The following is a 20,151-nucleotide window of genomic DNA, read 5'->3' on the forward strand; positions in this document are numbered from 1 at the left end:
AGAATGCGCCTCCCCAGTTTGGCCAAATCATTCTCCCCCAGGTGAAGTATCACCACTGACGGGGGGTCGGGCTGCTGAGCTCAGAGTCCCTGACAGAAATTCCTGAACTGACCAAGGCACAGACCCCCAAATCAGATCTCCCCTGTACCGCGTCCAGCCTGTTGCTTGTGCTGGGCTGTTGTAGCTCCTCCCCTTCTGGTGATGAGTTCCTACCCTGCGTCACAGGTTTGAGAAACTGCAAAGGACCAGGAAAAGACCAAGAAAACCTGGGTGACAATTCCCACTTCCACCTTAGGGAATGGGTAGCACTTACACCTGCCAGCAAATACTTGGGCCCTTGGTGTCCTCTTTCTCGACGTATGCTTCCCTTTTGACGTCCACCCGCTGCTGATGTTGCGGTGTGGAGCACCCCTCAGATATCCGCCATGGACCCAGCCGTGACTGACGTAAGCATCCCTTGGGCTGTCCACCTGTTGCAGCTGTTGTGATGTGGAGCACTCCAGGTATCCACCATGGACCCGGTCATACATAAATGGAAAAGATAAACACAAACCATTAGTGTTTCTGGCGATAACTGCTGTACACGTGCTAGTCTTACATTACCATCACTTGCTAAGTTTTAGATAAGATTAGCGCCAGATGACTACTCATTAACACTTCGACAGTAAATGTTAAGCATAGCCTCAGTTTGTGTCCCATGTATTGTGATTGAATTAGTGTTACGGAGAGTGCCCTGTAGAATGACCTTTATTAGGAATAATATCCCGTGTGCAGTACAGTGACCCAGTGGCAGTGCCACGACACATTTATGGCTACTAAAATTCTGCTGTAGACCAGGACATCACCTCCTATTCCTGGTTTACCACCCACGTCTTTAGGCCATAGGGTCTAGGTTTGAAAAGGCCAGTCTGTTTGCTAATGCAGCATCTAGGTCGTTAAGCATAGGATCGGCACCGCCCTAACCATGCTAGGCTATAAAATTGGCTTCCTATTTTCACATTCATTGTTACTACAAGAAAGTTGTACTGCAGGGGAGGACATCGCCACTTAATCCTGGTTTTCTACCCACGTCTTTATGCATAGGATCTATGCGTGAAAACCAGACAGTCTACTTAACAGCGCAGCATCACAGTCCTTAGCTAAAAGGATTAGCACAGCCTTCACTCCGCCAGGCCGTAAGCTGGCCCAAGGGCCTTTTTCGCTCGCCACTTTGGCTTCTGGGAAATATCATCCTAGCCAACCGGACATGATCACACGCATCCCCAGAACTATGTGATGCCGCAACTAGGCTCTTGGGCACCTTCTAGGTGTGACAGGATTATCAGGACCCCAAGTAATCTTTCTACAGGCTCTAGGCCCTGTCTCTATGCCATTCGTCCTTCCCCTACCACTTTATTAATATATGGCTTTGGTACACCCCTAGAGCTCAACGTATATGGTGCTAAATTACTGTGTGCTATATAGGTTTACAGACTGTAATGATTCGCCTCTAATCTCATCCTACGCTCAACGTATATTGTGCCAATTTACTAGTGTGTTCAATAAGTTTACTGACTGTAATTTCTTGCCTTTAGCCTCGTAAAGGAACTAAAGGGATGTGTCTAGAACAAATACATATATTTGTTATACACCTGTTCTTTTTTCATTCACTCATTCATGAGATTATAGACTGGTAAAACGAGCTGCTCTACATTCCGTTAAGACTTAGTCTGAAGGCTGCACGCAATACAGCTACCACTAGGATAGCTTACTAATAATGTTGACTTTAACCTATCATCAATGAAGGGTCGTTTGGACTGGTGCAATGTCCCCCCTAGAATAGTGAACAGCACCTCATATGTTGATTACCTTCACAATGAAATAAGTCCCTTGCTTGGCTTTCTGCTTTGGCTTGCAAAGGAAAGTGGGACCTGGGAAACTGGCTTTCTCAGTCTCGTCAAGCCCTACCCTTAGATGTGCGTTAATCCCCAGGAGGACCCCAAGAGAAGGGGGTATACCCGTTTCGCGAATGGTTCCACTATTGTTCTAACTATCACCTCAGCAGACACCACTGATAGTAATTCTAGAGTGTCAAAATTTGACTTATGTCAATGGCTGTTCCTTGCGTAAGATAAATAAGCAGCAACCATGGCTTGGATAAAGTATTGCAAGTGCCTGGAGGATATCAATAAAGAAGCCCAGGAATGTCAACATCCCTCTCATTCTCCAGGTGAAAATTAATGTCATCCATGTACCGTGAGCTCTGATTTAGACAATTAGTTTTTCCAAAACTGAACTTATCAACTGTATGACCTGAGGGCTTGAGAGCCAACGGAGCATTTTTGGGTAACTCACAACCCATGGTGGGGACCCATCCCATCAGGGAGCTGCGTCTGCCTTGTGAATTCTACCCAAGTACAACCTGAGCGGTTAAAAAACGCCCAGGCTCCATATTGATGGGTCCCACCCAGCACGTGGATGCGATCCAGTTGATGGACATCGGTGACTTCGTGTTCATCGGGTCACATTGCATACAGTGAACACTGCCAGTGCTAATTTAAGATAGAGCATGTGCCACAGTTTTGGGCTGACTGGACTCTTAAATGCTTGAAAAGCTGGAGAAGTGCTATTTTACCACATTTGTGTTAAATGGTTACTGGTGAAAGAAACTTTAAAGGTACAAATCTGATTTTGGCTAGAAATGCAGCATGCCCCCTAATATCCTAATGTAAACAATATAACACAATAATATACACAAAGTAATATAACAAGAAAATTTAAATTAACAGGGCACAACATCACAAAATAGTCAAAACTGAATCCAACCCAACAGCCATAGCACAGCACAGTATTTTGCAATAATGAAGCACAAACACTGCAACACAAAAAATAGCAGAACAGATCACCCTCACCTTAAAATGTTACACAATTGGTAACAACAAACCCTGCCTCAATTTACTACAAAGGACATAACAATGTTCTGTGATCTGGGACATTCTGGCGAGAAAATATTTTGCTTCGTGATTGCCTTTCTGGTTATCAAAACATTAGGCCAGGACCGTCACATATACTTCGGGTGCTCAAAGGTAAATCCTTTTAACCCATGTACCCAATTTTCTTAAATGCCAAAATTGTGTGTGTTTAAAATTACTTCACGACGCTGTTTAACAGCTTTATCTTAACGAAGGGCATTTACATGTGCTTCAGTCTCTCGCAGCGCGTATTTCTTCTCTTTCTGCGCATTTTAAAATGGGAGTTTTGACCTTGAGCAGACGTCTGGATTTCAGAATTCCCTGCTTTAGCATAAAGACTGCTGCATAAATATTTAATGAATCAGACCCTTAAGGCTTCTGGAGAATGGACATTTATATTCCATTAAACCTGATCTCCCTAGGCTAATTAGCTGGTAATTTCACCCCGGATTGTAATATAAAGCGTTTTATTCATATTTTCCATGTAACCTAAGCATTTCGTGCTTGGCAACCTTTTTCCGGAGAAATGCATAAGCGATATCATCCCCGATATTGTTAACATGCGACTAGACGGTAGCATAGGCTTAATCTCCTTCCTGCCGAGAAAAAATTCCCCTCATCAAGAAACAGCAGCGCTACATGGATAGAGACTTACCATTGGTCATGCTACAAAGGTACCGTGCATGAACCTGATATCCCGCCTGCATCGGTACACAACCTTAACTCCCCGCAGGCTGCGCTGAATATCTCCAAATATACCTATGAGCTCTCATAGCGCTCCCTCCCCCGCGCAGCTCGCACTCCACGTTAATCAGATACACAAACAGTGAACACTTACAGCACGTCACATCTTTATAACGCAGCACTCCCAACGTAAGTTCGACACCCCAAAAGCATGCCCCAAGAAAATGGCCGTGCCAATGGGCACCTCTGCTGACAATTCGTCTGCGAATTGAATAACAACATCGCTGCTCATTTATAACACAGCGCAGCATCAATTAGCCCTGTATGTATCCCTCTAAGAGCGCCCTGTATACGAGCACGAGCACATACATAGGTAGGCCGAATGTACAAATCAGCGATATGACACACCACACCGTTTCATTCGAGTCACTTACTCCACGGTTTATGAGAATCAGGTGTTGCTGCAGTTTATAAAACGCCTGAATTTAAGTGCAGTGCTTTGATAACGAGATTGGCCTATGCCTCATAATTCTACAAGCCACCCCCTGTGTAAGCCAACTGTAAATAGTCTGGGCAGGTGTAATTAATGAATACTCATCACTTCACCCTGAATTCTGCTTAGGAATGCTATTCATCTATTACTTGAGACGAGAACGTAATATTCCTTCACTTATACAGCGCGGTCTGGTCGGTACAATATTGTACAAAACAGTCCTTAAATGCTGCTCGAAAATATTGTCAACAAATACTGCCCTCTTGTGGGCAAAATTAGCATAGAAAAGAATTCAGTCGAATTTAATTTCATTAGAGGTAGAGTATTGTTCCTCATCTTTCAGAATACTGTTGTAATTGACTGACACATCCACAATGCGCTACCAGTGACCTGCTCGCCCTAAGAGTCTGTGTTGCCCCATTACTCAACTATTCGTGCTATGCTAAATATTGTTTGCATCGTAACATATTTTCCTTAGATTACTGCCCAGCTAGGAACCGAACCTGCGTGTGCAATGCAGCTGCATTGCCAGTTCTTTTTCCCCCTGCGCTATCTGCCTAGTTCCAACTGTTAAGTACACATGTGGCCAAAACACAAACATATCCATAGGTACGTTCGGTGAGCTAATCCGAACAGTAACCACTTTAAAATTGTAGCCCAAACTCCAGGCGTTCTTAGGGAGTCGCTCGACTAAGACACAAATTACAAAGGCAGCTACCACCCGGGACTCGAACCCATGTAGTCCTTCTGAACTCCGGCTTGTGTGCCACCCCCCAGACGACCCCAGATCTAGCGCACAGCAAACCCTTCTGGAGCGGCCCCTCGGGGCAGAACGGCCAATGGCTCACCTTGCTTGCCTGAGCCCACGACCTGCCCCCACTCGAGATCTGTGCCGGTGTAGCTTCGCCTCGGAAACGCCAAACCGCTCATGGCCTCATCTGGGCTCTCCCCCTGACTCTCCTAGAGTGGTACATCGTGGTCCTGCTCCTGCCGCGTCGCCTATCACCACCGGACTCTAGCATCAGCCGCGACGACCTGCAGAGGGAAGAAATGAAGAGTAAACAAAACAAAGAAGCCCCGAGTGCGGGGCACACCGTGCTGTGAGGGAGCGTCCAGGGACAAGGGGGTCTCCTGGGCGCTCCCCACCTCTTTATTCTCAAGGGGCCAGGCGGGGGGGCACGCCCCCTCCGGCCCGCCCCTCCTGTAGCCCGCCCCCCCTGACCCGGACCTTCTACCTGGTATCCGGGTCAGGGAGGCCGCCGGCCAATCGGTGGTGGGTCGCGCCCACCAGGGCCCGCCCCCACCACCGAGAGACACCAAAGGGGAAAGGGGGGGAGACGGTCGCCGCGCCGCCATGCGTGCGGGGGGGCCGAGGGCCCCCCCTTTTCAATTAGGGTAGTCAGATACAGTACGAGATGGATATGTGTGGGTGATACTTGGAAGTGTGGTGTTTGCGATGAACACAGCTCGAGGCAGAGGGATATTCTTGCATACTGTGAGAAAAAGCTTGCACATGAGGACTTGATTATTAAAGTTTAGAAAAAAAAATAGAGCGCGTTGTCCCTGAAGCGGGTGGCGCGCTCAGTATTAAATTGAAAACATACTAAGAAATAAACACAGGGCATCAAAGTTTTAAAAAATACATTTAAACTGAGCGCACTGTCACTAAAGCAGGTGCCGCTCTCAGCATGCAAATACCGAAGAAGCAGCTGCTATTGTCCCCAGCAGTGTCCATTATCAAAATAGTGCTCACCCACTAGGTAAAGACGACTGTGTAACAAGCAAAGTAAAAGATCCAGTCCTTTTGGGCGGTTACAAATGGAGACAAGGCAGTATTAAGGAGGGACTAACAAGCCTCATAATGAATCAGAAGCCTTTATGAAAGACAATGAATCAAAGCCAATGAAAAATATGGGCGGAGAGTGGGCAGGGCTGCTAGTGCATACCCTAGTACAGCATACCTCGCAGGGCGAGCAGCGTATGCTCGCTGCCACTAGGCTCGAACTAAACTGTCAGAGAGCTTCAAGGACAGCCTTTTTTATTTTTTCCAAAAAAAATACCTGTGCCATGTCATAATAGTGTTCCGGATCAGCAAATATTGTTTCTTTAAACTGAAAGTGTTGTTGGCACATTGCCTGGATCACTTCTGGAAAGAAACCCTTTCCTACATGGTGGGAAAGCCTTACTAAGAAAAGCGTGCTCTGACTTATTCAGCAGAGGTTGGTGTCTCTGTTTCCCCAGATGCTTTGCAGCCAATCTACACCAGGTTAAATGAGGGCCCAAGTCTGACGTGTACATTTTAGTCGCGAAGCTCAGTGATGTTGTATAACCTGAAGGCAGCACCACTTAGTACATTTTGGGGCACATTTACTATTATTTCATGCAACAAGGCACCGCAAGGGAACTTCCTTTACTGCATTGTGTGAAAGGGAATGAGCAGGAAAGCTTGTTATTTACAAAAACATGGAGCATTTCTGCTCTCCGCTTTAGCTGAACTGTGTTCTCCCTAGTGCAAATGTAAGGACCCTGCAGATACCTTCCGGCACCCAAAAAATCAAAGATGAATTTTCTTCTTTCTATATGGTATAGAGAATGCATCACACATAGTAAATCAAAAAACAAGGAGAAATAAACAACCATCTGGTAGGCATACTAGTTTGACACAATACCAGTGTTCTGAATTTTGAAAATCTGGAATTGTGTCAAATCCATGGGTGAGTGCACAGGAATGCCATGCTCTACCCACGCAATGCCGCCCAGCTCGAACTGCAACATAACACAGCACAAGCAGCTATGTTGTGTTGCATTTTTTAGATTGGCTTTGTAAATCTGTTCATGTGTTGTGTTGTGCCACCTTGTGTGATGCAAACTCCACCAGGCTCCTTAATAAACCTGGTCCTTTGTGTCACTGTGATTTACTGAGGCACTGAAAGTGGGCATGCACTTTTTAAACACTATAAGAGGGGATGCACTATTGACACTGAAAGGGGGAATGCACTATTGACACTGAAAGTTGGCATACACTTTTTGAAGCTACAACCAACCTAACGTGTTGCTTGTTCTACTCTTGTATGGGATCTTCTGTGGATTAATTACAAGCATAGTCATCGTCAAAACAACAAAAATGAGTTGCAACTCCATGACATGCTAAAGGTTCCTTCCTGATGGTCTATAACATCCTTAGATGACCTACAGTAACAGGATGATTTGACTAAGTCATTGGGCCATAATGTATTTATTGAATGTGTTGCACAGATATGAATTTACATTGGAAAAATATAAAGACAAGAGTTGTTAGGAAAATAGGTACATGTTGGTTTAATTAAACTCAGCAGCTGAGAAAGCAGCAACACAGTTGTGTCTGAAGGTTGTTTTGATATATAGAGGTTTTAGCCTGTACTGTACAGTTTTTGAAGTACAACAAACCGATCACACATTCTTGTAGAGCACATAAATCTGGGCCTAGTCATAAACCATAAATTCAACTGTCTGATACAGGTGCATTGGTGGTTCTTGACTTTGTGGAGATGCAATGTGGGCCAGTGTGTATGTGTCCAGATGTACGGCACATGGAGCACATGATCACTGTGTGTAGTGTGCATACTGTGTTCTGATTGGCTGAGTGTTCCTAACTACCTGCATGTGGCATCTGACTTTGTGGAATTACGGGAATGCATGCCTTTTATCAAACATGTTTTATTGGGGCCAAACTCCTTGGATTTCGTATGGTGTAGCAGCATAACTGTGAGATCAATCTGGGTTTTTCCTGCTTGTGCATTTGTCTTCAGGCTAAGTGTAACCCCATCGTTAATCCATCAACTGGTATGCTTGGGTTTGGGTCACGCGGCTTGTCTGATTGAGGATGGATGGAGAGGTCATATCGGGTGGATTCAAGAGCAATGATATGAGGTTGTTATTACATGTACATACAACATGCAGACTTGTTATTGCGTTTACCGACATTCTCATTGTTATGAGAAAATTGCTCATGGTATACATCAACATCATACTTATCAGTATTTACATTGTAATGTGTACATATTTTATGGTGTACATTGACATCACATTCACCGATATCAAAAAATGCTGTAGAAACTCCCACAGCATTCACAACTCCACTAGTAGACATCCTAAACTTTAACCACCTAATGAGATTAAAATGCAGACATATGTAAAAGGTGTCTCATATATAACTAAGTGCCAAAACAAGGATGTGTATCAAAATAATACTGTCTCACCTTGCACTTCAAATGCCTGGGACCAGTCAATGGCCCCAATGAAGGATCCAGGAACACTGGTTGGATCCTTGAAATAGTACACATAGGAATTCATGTACATGTCAGAGTTACTGTTTTCTTCCTATTCAAAATAAGAGAGCAAAAAGCACTAATTTTAGAATTAAAATATTTCACTAATCATTTTAGGTATGTAATAGATAACACACAGTGTTATTTCCTCTGCTATGGTGGAGGAGCGTCACCCCACTGCTTTGAAGCGGTGCCAGAACAGGAAACATAAAATGATAATAACTTTCAAACTCAACATTGTATCCTACGCAGATGACACCCAACTCATCCTCTCTCTATCCAACGAACACAACTTTTCCCCAAAAAACTTTCAAGAAGGAATGGAAGCAGTTGCCAGGTGGATGAAGAACAGCTGCCTAAAACTAAGCATACAAAACCGTGGGCCCACACAGCGATGCCTGGAATGACACCTGGTTTCCCACTGCTCTTGGGAACCCACCCTCCCCCACCGACCACACACGCAACCTTGGAACAATCCTGGACTCTGAACTCAAAATGGACCGCCAAATGAATGATGTCTCTTCCTCCTGCTTCCACACCCCCTGTTTCCAATGAAAGACCTTACACTGAATTTCCCTTGAACACAGGAAATCCTTCACCCACACCCTCATCTTCAGCAGACTGCACTACAGCAACGCACTCTATGCCAGCATCAACAAGAACCTCACCTGCAAACCCTAGAACATCCAGAACACCTCCGCCAGACTAGTCCTCAACCTACCACACCACTGCCACATCACGCAACACCTGCGGATACTAAGTTGGTTTCCCGTCGATAAGAGAATCACCTTCAAGCTCCTCAACCATGCCCAAATAATAAAAAATAAAAAAAAAGGTGGAGTGGAGAGAAATATCTGCCTCCCTATTGGAGAAGGCTGCTCCTTTGAGGAAGCACTTAGCAGGTCACTGAGACTGGGCGTTCTTCCTTTTACTACTGAAAAGCGCAGGGAATGGGGAATGTAGCACTGGCTTCTCCTCTCTTCTGACATCCCCAATATCCTTCATGTTACGTTATCTTCGATTCAGCCTCATGTCAAGTGTTTAGTGGGTTACAAGTAATATGTTAGAGAAACACAAAACATTGAGTAGGAAGATGTACCTTCTGTTGGGGCCGCACAAGCACAGCATTGAAGTTTGGCCAGGAATCTACCAAGATCTCTTGATGAAATGGGTTTCCCTGACGAATTTTTGACAAAGAGCCATAAACCTGCATTTTGAATTCAAAAATAAAAAATAAATGTTTAAACAATTCTGTTTTTTGTTAACTTGATGGTAAATTCAATCAATCAATATATTCTTTATTCACCTTTAGAAAATAAAATCATAAAAGTGAAGCACAGTACGGTACATTTCATAAAGATAAACATTGGATAATTTGGTTGGCTTTATGTTAGAAATGGGGGTACCTAGTTGGCAATGGTTTGCACTTTTGTCCAAAGTAGGAATCCTTTGTTCTAGCCAGGATAAGGGGGATACACTACTGACAAAACCCCTGTCCACCCCTTTTGTAGCTTGGCACAAGCAGTCAGGCTTATCTCAAAAGCAGTGTGTAAAGCATTTGCACATAGCCACAAATGCCTCCTTCAAAGAGAGAATTACTGGATAAAAAGATTGGATACATTGATTCCACATAGTTTGAACGACAGTATGGAATTCAGTTGATACCTTTAACTCATATGTGGGTAATTAATATATCACAGTTTCATGTTTTGTATTTTCAGCGTTTTACCACTAATGATCCTTTACATGGATCTTATGTTTTCCTAAGCAGTTTAACATATTCTAAAATGGCTGCCATGATACTGAATATTCGCAGAGATGTCAATGTTATACACAAAGGGCCTATCATTATACAGTTTACTGGAATGTTTTGATGTCTATTTTTCACTCTAAATTAGTTTTTTCACTTTAATTTTGGTTTTTATGTCACTTTTTAATATATTTGTCACTTGTTTGGCTTTTGCACAATTGACACTAAATAACACCTGTCTAAGATGGCCCTCACATTTGAAGATAGTCATTTGTTCATCTTGTAATGTATTCATCGGTTGCATGGTTTTCACACAATTAACGTTAGACCAACCCTTTCCGATATGGCACCCACGACTGAAGATAGTCGTTTTTCAAGTTTAGTGAACTGGAGGTGTACTTAACCTCAGTTTTGCGTGTAACTGATCCACTTCATAATGGAAGCGTTCGAAAGCATCAGGACGTGTGCATGCAGTTAACACCAGTGGTCGAGCATATGAGGTGAAGGACGGTTGTCCGGTTGAAAAAGAAAAGATTGTGCTTAGAAATACAGAAGAGGTGTTAGCTGGTGAAGTTTTAGGGAGATGTCCTAAGGCTCCAGTGTATACTTGGAATTGTAGTAGTATTTGTAGTGTGCGACAGGATTCAATTGATTTGTTTCGCAGTTTCTTACGGACATATACTAAGAAAAGTCTAAAACAAAAAATGAAAATTTTGCAAGAGTTAGATCCTTGTAGAGTGAGAGAAAAAACAGGTTTGCAAGGGCATTCACTGGCTTGTCTTTCAAGAAAAGTATGTCAGAGTGTTGTTCACCATTTTAGGATGTTAGCAGTGCATCATAATAAAGTGAGGAAATTAGTGAGAAGGTTGTATTATGCAAAAAGTCCAGCACTTCAACTAAAACAGTTAAACAGTGCTCTTTTGCATGGGACTGAATTAGATGTGAAAAACATTTGTGAAGAAATTGGGTTTTGTTTCTTTGGTGAAAAAGAGGACAGTGCAGAAATTGATACAGTAATAGAAGATAATGTAGAAGAGAATGTAGAGATTTCAAGTACAGAAACATTTGAACATGAAATTACAAAGTTTAAGGTGAATTCAAGTGAAAGGCCTAATTTTACTTGTGTATGTTGTCGACAAACTCATTATAAGCATCAGACTAGATTAGTTGATTTTACTTGGGTTCTGATCAATGTATTTGTAAATATTGTTATAATAAATTAAATGAAAACTGAATGCCTGCTCAAGCTGTTCATTATAATCTGGAGTTGGTAGACATTCCTTCTGAATTGATGGATTTAAATACCTATGAGTCTATTCTGATTCAATGTGTGCATCCTTTTCAGGCTATTGTTCGCATGGAGCCTAAGACAGGGAAATTGCCTCCTTCAGATTTACAGAGAGGATTAAAGGGAAGAGTTGTTTATTTGCCTCTAGATTTTATGAAAAATATTGATACAATTGGTGTAGAAAAAGTAGAGGAGGAACCTCTGGTTATTCTAGTTAATGGTGTTCCGACAAAGAGTAAGAAAATCTGGCAAGAATTAGTGGATGTTAGGAAAGTCAAAAAGGCAACGTTGTATCTGGTAAAAAATAATCAGTACTATAAAAATGTGTATGTGGGAGAAGAGGAAACAACTGTAGAAGAGGACAGTGATTTCTCCGCTTGGCAAATAGAAAAAGTTGATGTCTCTAGAAGTGAAGAAATTTATGAACATTATAGTGTTCATCCATTGCATTCCAAAGAAGAAATGGGGAATGCTATTGACTTGTTTCAAATGAAAGAAGCAAAAGGAAGTCCCATTAGTGTATGGGAAGAAAGTTTGGAAGCTCGTTGTTTTCCACAGTTATTTCCAACAGGTGAAGGTGGATGATATGACGACCGACCTGTTCAAATTCCTGCATCTGAATACCGGACTTCAAGATTATATGCAGAAGATCCAAGGTTTCGTCAATGCATTCCATATTTGTTCCATTTACTGTTTGAGAGTGACTTGTCTGGACTTTCTTATGCAGTGAACCATATACTGAAAAGTGGAGCACATCTACAAAATGTTTCGGCAAAGACCTTTATGGATAAAGTGAAACTGCAAGACAGTGTTTTGGAATCTCAGCTAATTATTCTCATGGCATCTCAGCATGGTACTAACGAGTATTGGTACCGTCGTCATGGGGAATTGAAATGTATGCTGAGAAACTTAGGAACTCCTACATGGTTCCTCACTCTTAGCTGTGCTGAGTATGCTTGGGAAGACGTACTTGAGTTTCTAAGAGAGGCAAATAAAAACATTGAAAATATTGAATACAAGACACCTGGAGAACTGTGCTCTTTGGATCCAGTTAATGTATGCAGGTATTTCAATCATAGGTTTGAAGCTATGATGTCTTTTATTACAAACAAAAAAAAATCCTCCGCTTGGAGAGTTGTTGGATTTCTTTTGGAGAAAGCAGTATCAAGCAAGAGGTGCTCCTCACATACATATGCTGCTATGGATTAAAGATGCACCAACATTTGGAACAGATTCAGATGAGAAAGTGATGAGTTTCATTGAGCAGTATTCTACATGTGCTGTTCCGAAAAGTACAGAAGAAAACAATTTGCGACATCAAGTTTTACGCTTTCAAACCCATCGTCGTGGAAAATACTGTCGTCGAAAATACAAATCCAAGGACAAGTTCTACACGAAATGTTGTTTTGCATTTCCACGTCCAGTAACATCGAAAGGAAGAGTGAACAATTGTATGTCTTCTCTGCGACATACTGTGACAAGAAAATCACCTAAAAATACATACAACCTAAGAAGAAATGAGGAGTCCAAATACATAAATGACTACAACCCAGTTATTTTGTCCATGTGGAATGCTAACATGGATATTCAATATGTGGCTGACAACTCTATTGCTGTGGCTTGATATGTGACGTCTTACATCACAAAATCTGAAAAGATGGAACTGAAGGAAATGTGGGAGGAAATTTCACATGAAAAGAGTCTAAGCAAGAAATTATACAGTTACAGTCTGAAGATGTTGTCGCATCGAGAAATTGGAGCATATGAATGTTCTGATCGGTTATCATCAGCAAGTCTATATGCCAAATCTAGAACCATCATTTGGGTGAGTCTAGGTTTTGCTGCAACACGAAACCGAGTTTTGAAATCTGTACAAGAAATAGAGTATTTGGCGGAGAAAGAACCAGACAGTACAGATATTTTGAAGACAAACATGTTGGATACATACTATCCACATAGAAGTACACATCTTAAGAACGTTTGTCTCTATGCAGTTCTGCAAACCTATACCTTTAAAAGGAATGTCACAGAAGACATCAATAAAGGTGTATATGCTGTAATTGGATGTGAAGGCTGTCTAGTGAAACAAAGAAAAGGCCATTTGATTAATCATCGAAAATTGAGTTGTGAATCTCCAGACAAAAGGGAATTTTATTACTTAGCTCTTTTGCAACTCTTTAAGCCTTGGCGTACAGAAGAGGAACTACATGGAGATTTTCTTACTTATGAAGATTCGTTCAATGCAACCAAGGATACCATAGAATGTCCTGTTTTTTCAAATTATCTGCAAATGTTGAACGAGGAAATACAGCAAGAAGCTACAATTGCACCAGAGATTGCTAGAGACAGTTCTCAAGATAGTCAGAGTTCTGCTTCATTGAGTCAGGATCCACTAGGAGGACCAATTATACAAAATGAAGCTGCCACTGCCATGGATGAAGTTGAAAGAGCCATGGAACAAGCTCAGGAGGATGGAGTTAACTTAGAAGATTTGGAAAAAGAACTAAACGTTGAGCAGAGACAAATATATGACGAAGTCACAGAAAACATTGAGCATGGTTTATCTCATGAGAAAAAAGAGTGCTCATGTACATCATTTATACCTGTCCGACTGTACGTGAGTGGAGAAGCAGGAACTGGAAAAAGTTTCCTGATTAAAGCAATTGCAACATATCTGCAGAAAAGAACGGAGTCATCGCTCTCTTGTTGTTACTGCTCCAACTGGGTTGGCAGCACACACCATTAAAGGGATTACTTTACATCGCTTATTGATGCTGCCAGTAGAGCATGATAACAAATTACAATACCAAAAGCTATCTGGAGAAGCTTGTTGTGAAGTTTCAAGAGTCCTAAAGAAAATGAAACTTCTTATCATTGATGAAGTAAGCATGGTATCAAATGTAATGCTTGCTTTTGTGCATTTAAGAATGCAAGACATTCTTAAAACAGACTATGATGTGTTATTTGGAGGCAAACACATCATTGTTTTTGGAGATCTACTGCAACTAACTCCAGTGAAAGGACAGCCAGTGTTTAAAATACTTACGCATGAAGATAACAGGAAGTGCTTAGGAAGCATTGGAAATGTTAACATATGGTTAAATTTCAAATATGCAGAACTGCTTCAAAATATTCGACAGGCAAAGGATGAAGATTATAAAAATATTCTACAAGATGTAAGAATTGGAAAACTAACTGAGCATGGCAAAGAAGCTTTACATGGACGATTAATTTCAAATTTGTTTCCAAATGAAAATATTCTCCCAGAGAATATTTGTATGAAAATTCCTGAAAACAAATCTGTCATATGCTTGATGCCAACTCTGCAAGAATGTTCAATCTTCAACAACAAAATGTTAAAGTTGGAAAATCAAGAGATTGTGTAACTGGAATCTATTGATAAAATCGAACATGAAGGAGCAACTATTATTTTGTCAGAAAAGTTGAAATCAAAATTGGATTCTTTAGAGAAGACAATATCTAAAACTGCTGGTATGGAAAAGACTGTATGCATCTTTAAATTGTCGTACAATTTTACAACGTAATTTACATGTGGAAAGAGGTTTAGTAGATGGAGCAATAGGTCATGTTGTTGATTTTGTGAATTACCGAAATAGAGATGGAATTGAATTTATAAAAATTAAATTTGATGGTATTGAAGATGTACAACAAATCAGTCGTTGTTCTTCCCGATTTTTGCTTGTGAAAGATTTATATGTCCACAGAAAACAGTTTCCTGTTTCTTTGGCATATGCAGTGACTATTCATAAATCTCAAGGTTTAAGTGTAGATAGTGCTTTGGTGAATATTGGAAGTTCTGTGTTCAAGGAGGGTATGGCATATGTTGCTTTATCTCGAGTTAGAACTTTATCTGGATTGTACTTGATTGATTTTGATGACACAAAGATTAGTGCAGATCTAAATTGTGTAAAAGAATATAATAGGTTAAGAAGAGACTATGCTCCAAATTTACCTCAATATCCTCTATTTGAAAAGCGTGTAGTAGGCCGAAAAAGAAGAAATGAGAAAAATTGTAGTGACGTTGTAGCAAAAAGAAAAAAAGTTGATGAACCAGTAATTGTAAGCAGAAAGGAAAAGGATTCAGTTAAAGATGTTGTTGGATTTCAGTTTGAAAACAGTTCTGGTGTCAACTGCTATGCTAATGTAGTGGTTAATGGTTTTTTTTTCTCAAAACTGTACAAGAGCAGGTTGCTGAAAATCTAGATCAAAGATTTTGTTGTTTGTTGAATTCAGTGTTTGAGAAATGTAGCAGTGATAGAACAAAAATACAAAGTGTTTCTGAAATTCGAAATGTTTTAGACATATGTTCTGGTCTAAATCAATTTTCACAGAACATTCAGCAAGATTGTCAGGAACTTCCAATGTATATGCTTGCTGTATTGCAAGATGAAGGTGTAGATGTAGAAAATCTTTTTGGCCTTTCTTATAAATGGCAACATGACTGCGACAATTGCTCCTTTTCAAGTAGTACTACAATAGACACTGAAAGATTTATATATTTGACTTTACCAGACTGCAAATCAGTGTCTTTTAATAATCTAGTTAGAGAAGCAAATCAAAACATGGTCTGTACTCGATGTAAATCTGCAATGCTATCAATATTATTTATACAAAGTTATGGACAGTATGTAATTTTAATGTTCCAACAATGTAGACCTGATGGATCTAAATTGACAACTTTAATTAAAAATGTTGTGGCTTCTCAATTGTCAATTTCAGGAAGAACCTTTGCAACTGCAGCAATTATTTACCATGACGGTCCTTCTACAACATCAGGACATTACACAGCTTATTTAAAATGTCAAAAAGGCTGGAGTAACTGTGATGATACTCAATTGACTTTCAAACAACGTTTGCCTTCTGACTTACAAAATTCTTACCTAGTGTTCTTACAACCGAAATTTTAGGGAGGTTAACTGGTCTATGAAGCTATGAAGATTGGAGCAGTTAATAAAATTTAGTTTGATGTTCAAAATTACTTTCCGAGTGAGAGTCCTGAAGATAATAAAAAACATGTAGTTGTCATAGAGGTAGTATAAGTGTATCACGTAGTGTGTGATGTGAGTATTGTAGGAAATATTAATGAAAAGTAAGCGAGGAGTTGGAAATAAAACTATTGTTTCATAATGTAAAAGATGTTGGAGCTTTTCTTTCAGAAACTCTGGTAAATGGGAGATTAAGAACACTCTTGAGTAATTTCCAAAGAAAAGGACTTTCCATATACTATTTGGCCTTGTGGAAAAGTACGTGGATCAAAAGTGACTTAAGATAAGTTTTTTCTGAATTTTACATCATTTATTGAAACGTTGTATGGGTTTTTTAAACACAATCATTTTGATTGTGTTTTTTTTTGCCCGCTGTCATATGATGAGTAGTATTGAAGTCACTGATTTAAGTGAAATTCAATATATTCTGAGAACAGCAAAAATAAACCATATAACATGTTGTACAAATTATTTTGTATTTTGTATTCTCAAATATATATTATGCTCCCCTTGTCTTATTCTCACTCACCTTTTTCCATTCTTTATCACTCCTCTTAACTCACCCTCACTAACCTTCTCTCACTCTCCCTGACCTCCCTTTCCTTATTCAACTTTCCTCACTTATCCTCATTCTCCATTTCTTCACTGCCCTTTCCCTCTCTCCCATCCACCACTTTCCAGCTCGCAGTCACTCTACTTCACTCCCCCTCCCCTTCTTTTCTTTCTTTGCTTCCTGAATAACTCCTGTTGTCTCACTAACCTTACTCCACTTCACTCACTCCTTCTTTCACTCCCTCTGTCCTCTCAAATCCTCACTCCCCTTACCTCACTCCCTCTCTCTTAGCCTCACTCTCTCGGTCCCCTCACTCTCTCACGCCTCTTCCATGACTGTTACTCTCTATAACTCACCCACACTCCCTCACTTACCTTTCTTTGCTCCCTTACTCAGTTCTTTTCTCTCACTCTTTCCTTCACTACCTCTATGTCCTCACTCCCTCAGTCCCCTTGTCTTATAATCACTCGCCTTTATCCACTCTCTATCACTCGTCTTTCCTCAACCTCACTACCCTTCTTTCAGTCTACATCACCCCCGTTCCCTTACTCCACTTCCCTCAGTTATTTTCATTCCTCATGTTCACTGCCCTTTCCCTAACTCCCCTCCCACACTCAACTTCTTTCAGTCTCCCTTCTTCACTTCCCTTCCCCTTTCTTTCTTTCATTTTCTCCCTCACTCATTCTTCTTCCTTTACTCACCTTACTCAAATTCTCTCACTCCTTAAGTCACTCTCTCTGTCCTCTCACTTCCTCAGTCCCCTTCCCTCAGTCCCTCTCTTTTAGCCTTACTTTCTCTGTCCCTTGAGTCTCTCACTTCTCTTTTGTCTCACTCACTCCCTATAACTCACTCACACTCCCTCACTTACCTTTCTTTGCTCTCTCACTCAGTCTCTTTCTGTCTCTCTTTCTTTCACTACCTCTCTGTCCTCACTCCTTCACTCCCCTTGTCTCATTCTCACTTGCCTTTATCCTCCTTCTATCTTCCCTCTTTCCTCAACCTCACTGCTCTTCACTCACCCTCCCTCACCCTTGTTCCCTTACTCCGGTTCCTTCAGTTATCCTCATTCATCATCCTTAACTTCTCTTCCTCTTTCTCTCCTCAAGCACTCATCTTTTCCAAGTCCCTTTGCTTCACTTCTCTTCCCCTTCTTTCCTTCCCTTGCTCCCTCAGTCGTTCCCCTTCCCTCATTCACCTAACTCCCCTTTATTCACTCTTTTTCTCACTCCCTCTATTCTCTCATATTCTCACTTGTCTTCCCTCACTCCCTCTCTGTTACCCTCATTTCCATTGTCCCCTCTCTGTCTTACGACCCTACATTCACCCTCACTCACATTCCATCCCTCAATGTCATGAATCCACCATCAATCACTCCTGCTTCCCTGTCACTCACTCCCCTTTCTTTACTCTCCTTTCTTTCTTTAGTTTTCCTAATGCACATTCCTTTACAATCTTACTCACTTTCACTTCATTTATCTCTCTTTCTCTTGTTCTCTGTCACTGAATGTATCCATGACATTTTCCTCTTAGTAATTTGCTTTCCCTCTATTTCTTTTTCACTCTCTCTAACTTTCACCATTCCTTTGTTTTCCTTTCTGAGTCCTTCGCTCCTACTTTATCTCTTACTACCCTTTTATGACTTTTAATCTCCTGCTTTCTCTCTTGTATTGTAAAATATATATTATAAATATTATAACTTACTTTTTTTTCTCTTCCACAGATATTACATTTACTAAAAATATGTAAGTTAGTTTACATTACTCATAAGCTAAGTTTGACTTACAAAATTTAGTATCTCAACATTCTTTTCCTTAACCTCACTACTCTTCTCTCACCCACCCACACCCCCGTTCCCTTACTGCGCTTCCCTCACTTATTCTCAATCCCCATGTTTACTCCCCTTTTCCTCACTCCCCTCCCACACTCACCTTCTTTTAGACCTTTTCCTTCATTTCTCTTCCTTTCTCTTCCTTTCCTTCGCTCCTTCACTCTTTTCCCTTCCCTTACTCTCCTTACTCCACTTCACTAACTCCTTCTCTTACTCCCTCTGTCCTCTTACTTCTACACTCCCCTTCTCTCATTCTCTCTGTTACCCTCATTCTCTGCGTCCTCTTAGTCTCTTACTCCTCTTCTGTCACGCTCACTCCCTAAAACTCAGCCACACTTCCACACTCACTTTCTTTCAGCTCTCCTGTTTTACTTCCCTTTCTGTCTCTTCCCTTCCTTCACTCCTTCACTCTTTTACCCTCTGTTACTGTCCTCACTCCACTTCAAAAACTCCTTCTCTCAATCCCTTTGTCCTCTTACTTACTCACTCCCCTTCTGTCACTCTCTCTCTGTTACCCGCATTCTCTCCGTCCTCTTAGTCTTTCACTCCTCTTCTGTTACACTCACTCCCTATAACTCAGCCACACTCCCTCACATATCTTTCTTTGCTCCCTCACTTAGTCCTCTTTTCTCATTCTTTCCTTCACTTCCTCTGTCTCCTCACTCCCTCACTCCCCTTGTCCCACGCTCACTTGCCTTTATCTACTTTCTATCACCCCTCTTTCCTCAACCTCACTGCTCTTCTCTTACCCTTCCTCACCCCCGTTCCCTTACTCCGCTTTCTTCACTTATCCTCATTCCCCATGTTCACTCCCCTTCCCCTCATTCACCTCCCACACTCACCTTCTTTCAATCCCCCTACTTCACTTCCCTTCCCCTATATATACATATACATATATTACCTACTGGCGGTCGCCAGTAGGTAGTTATAGTTAGGACAAAGTTTCCATAGGAAATCCACAACATTCTATTTAGAATACCTTTGGCGCCGGTGGACGAATCTTCGCAAATTTATCAAAGGAGATGGCCCGCTCCGCTCCTTCCCTGAAAGTTTTGGGGGGATTTGTCAAGTGGGGGCTGAGAAAAAAGGGGGTCCCAAAACGTGTTTTCCCCATGTTATTTTCCATAGGACGATTAGACACGGCTACAGCCCGAACTGCTGAATGGAATTACAAGAAATTTGGCAAAATGGTAGAGTCTGATTCGCAGATCACGCTTTTGCTTAAATGGTGTAAATCCCTCCAGTAGTTCCTGAGAAAATCAAAATAAACAAAATATATATATCTAGGATT

At 41.3% G+C, this 20,151-nt stretch overlaps 1 protein-coding gene across 5 annotated transcripts in view; it reads right to left on the minus strand.

Moving 5' to 3' along the window:
* Nucleotides 1-20,151, minus strand: part of LOC144786304 (glycine N-acyltransferase-like protein 3) — a 125,425-nt gene that overhangs the window by 48,645 nt on the left and 56,629 nt on the right. For 4 of the 5 annotated variants that reach the window (XR_013602220.1, XM_078665332.1, XM_078665333.1 and 1 more), the window contains 2 exons: nt 9,535-9,642; nt 8,367-8,487 (listed from right to left, as the gene is read on the minus strand). Coding sequence is in view for 4 of the 5 variants with exons in the window: in XM_078665332.1 (XP_078521458.1) it covers nt 8,367-8,487; nt 9,535-9,642 (229 nt within the window). In the remaining variant the exon portion in view is untranslated. Of the gene's footprint in view, nt 1-8,366; nt 8,488-9,534; nt 9,657-20,151 lie in introns of all 5 variants that reach the window. The other variant, XM_078665335.1, reaches the window with a different exon arrangement.

Source organism: Lissotriton helveticus, chromosome 1_1 (assembly GCF_964261635.1).
Source record: "Lissotriton helveticus chromosome 1_1, aLisHel1.1, whole genome shotgun sequence".
NCBI classification, from domain to species: domain Eukaryota; kingdom Metazoa; phylum Chordata; class Amphibia; order Caudata; family Salamandridae; genus Lissotriton; species Lissotriton helveticus.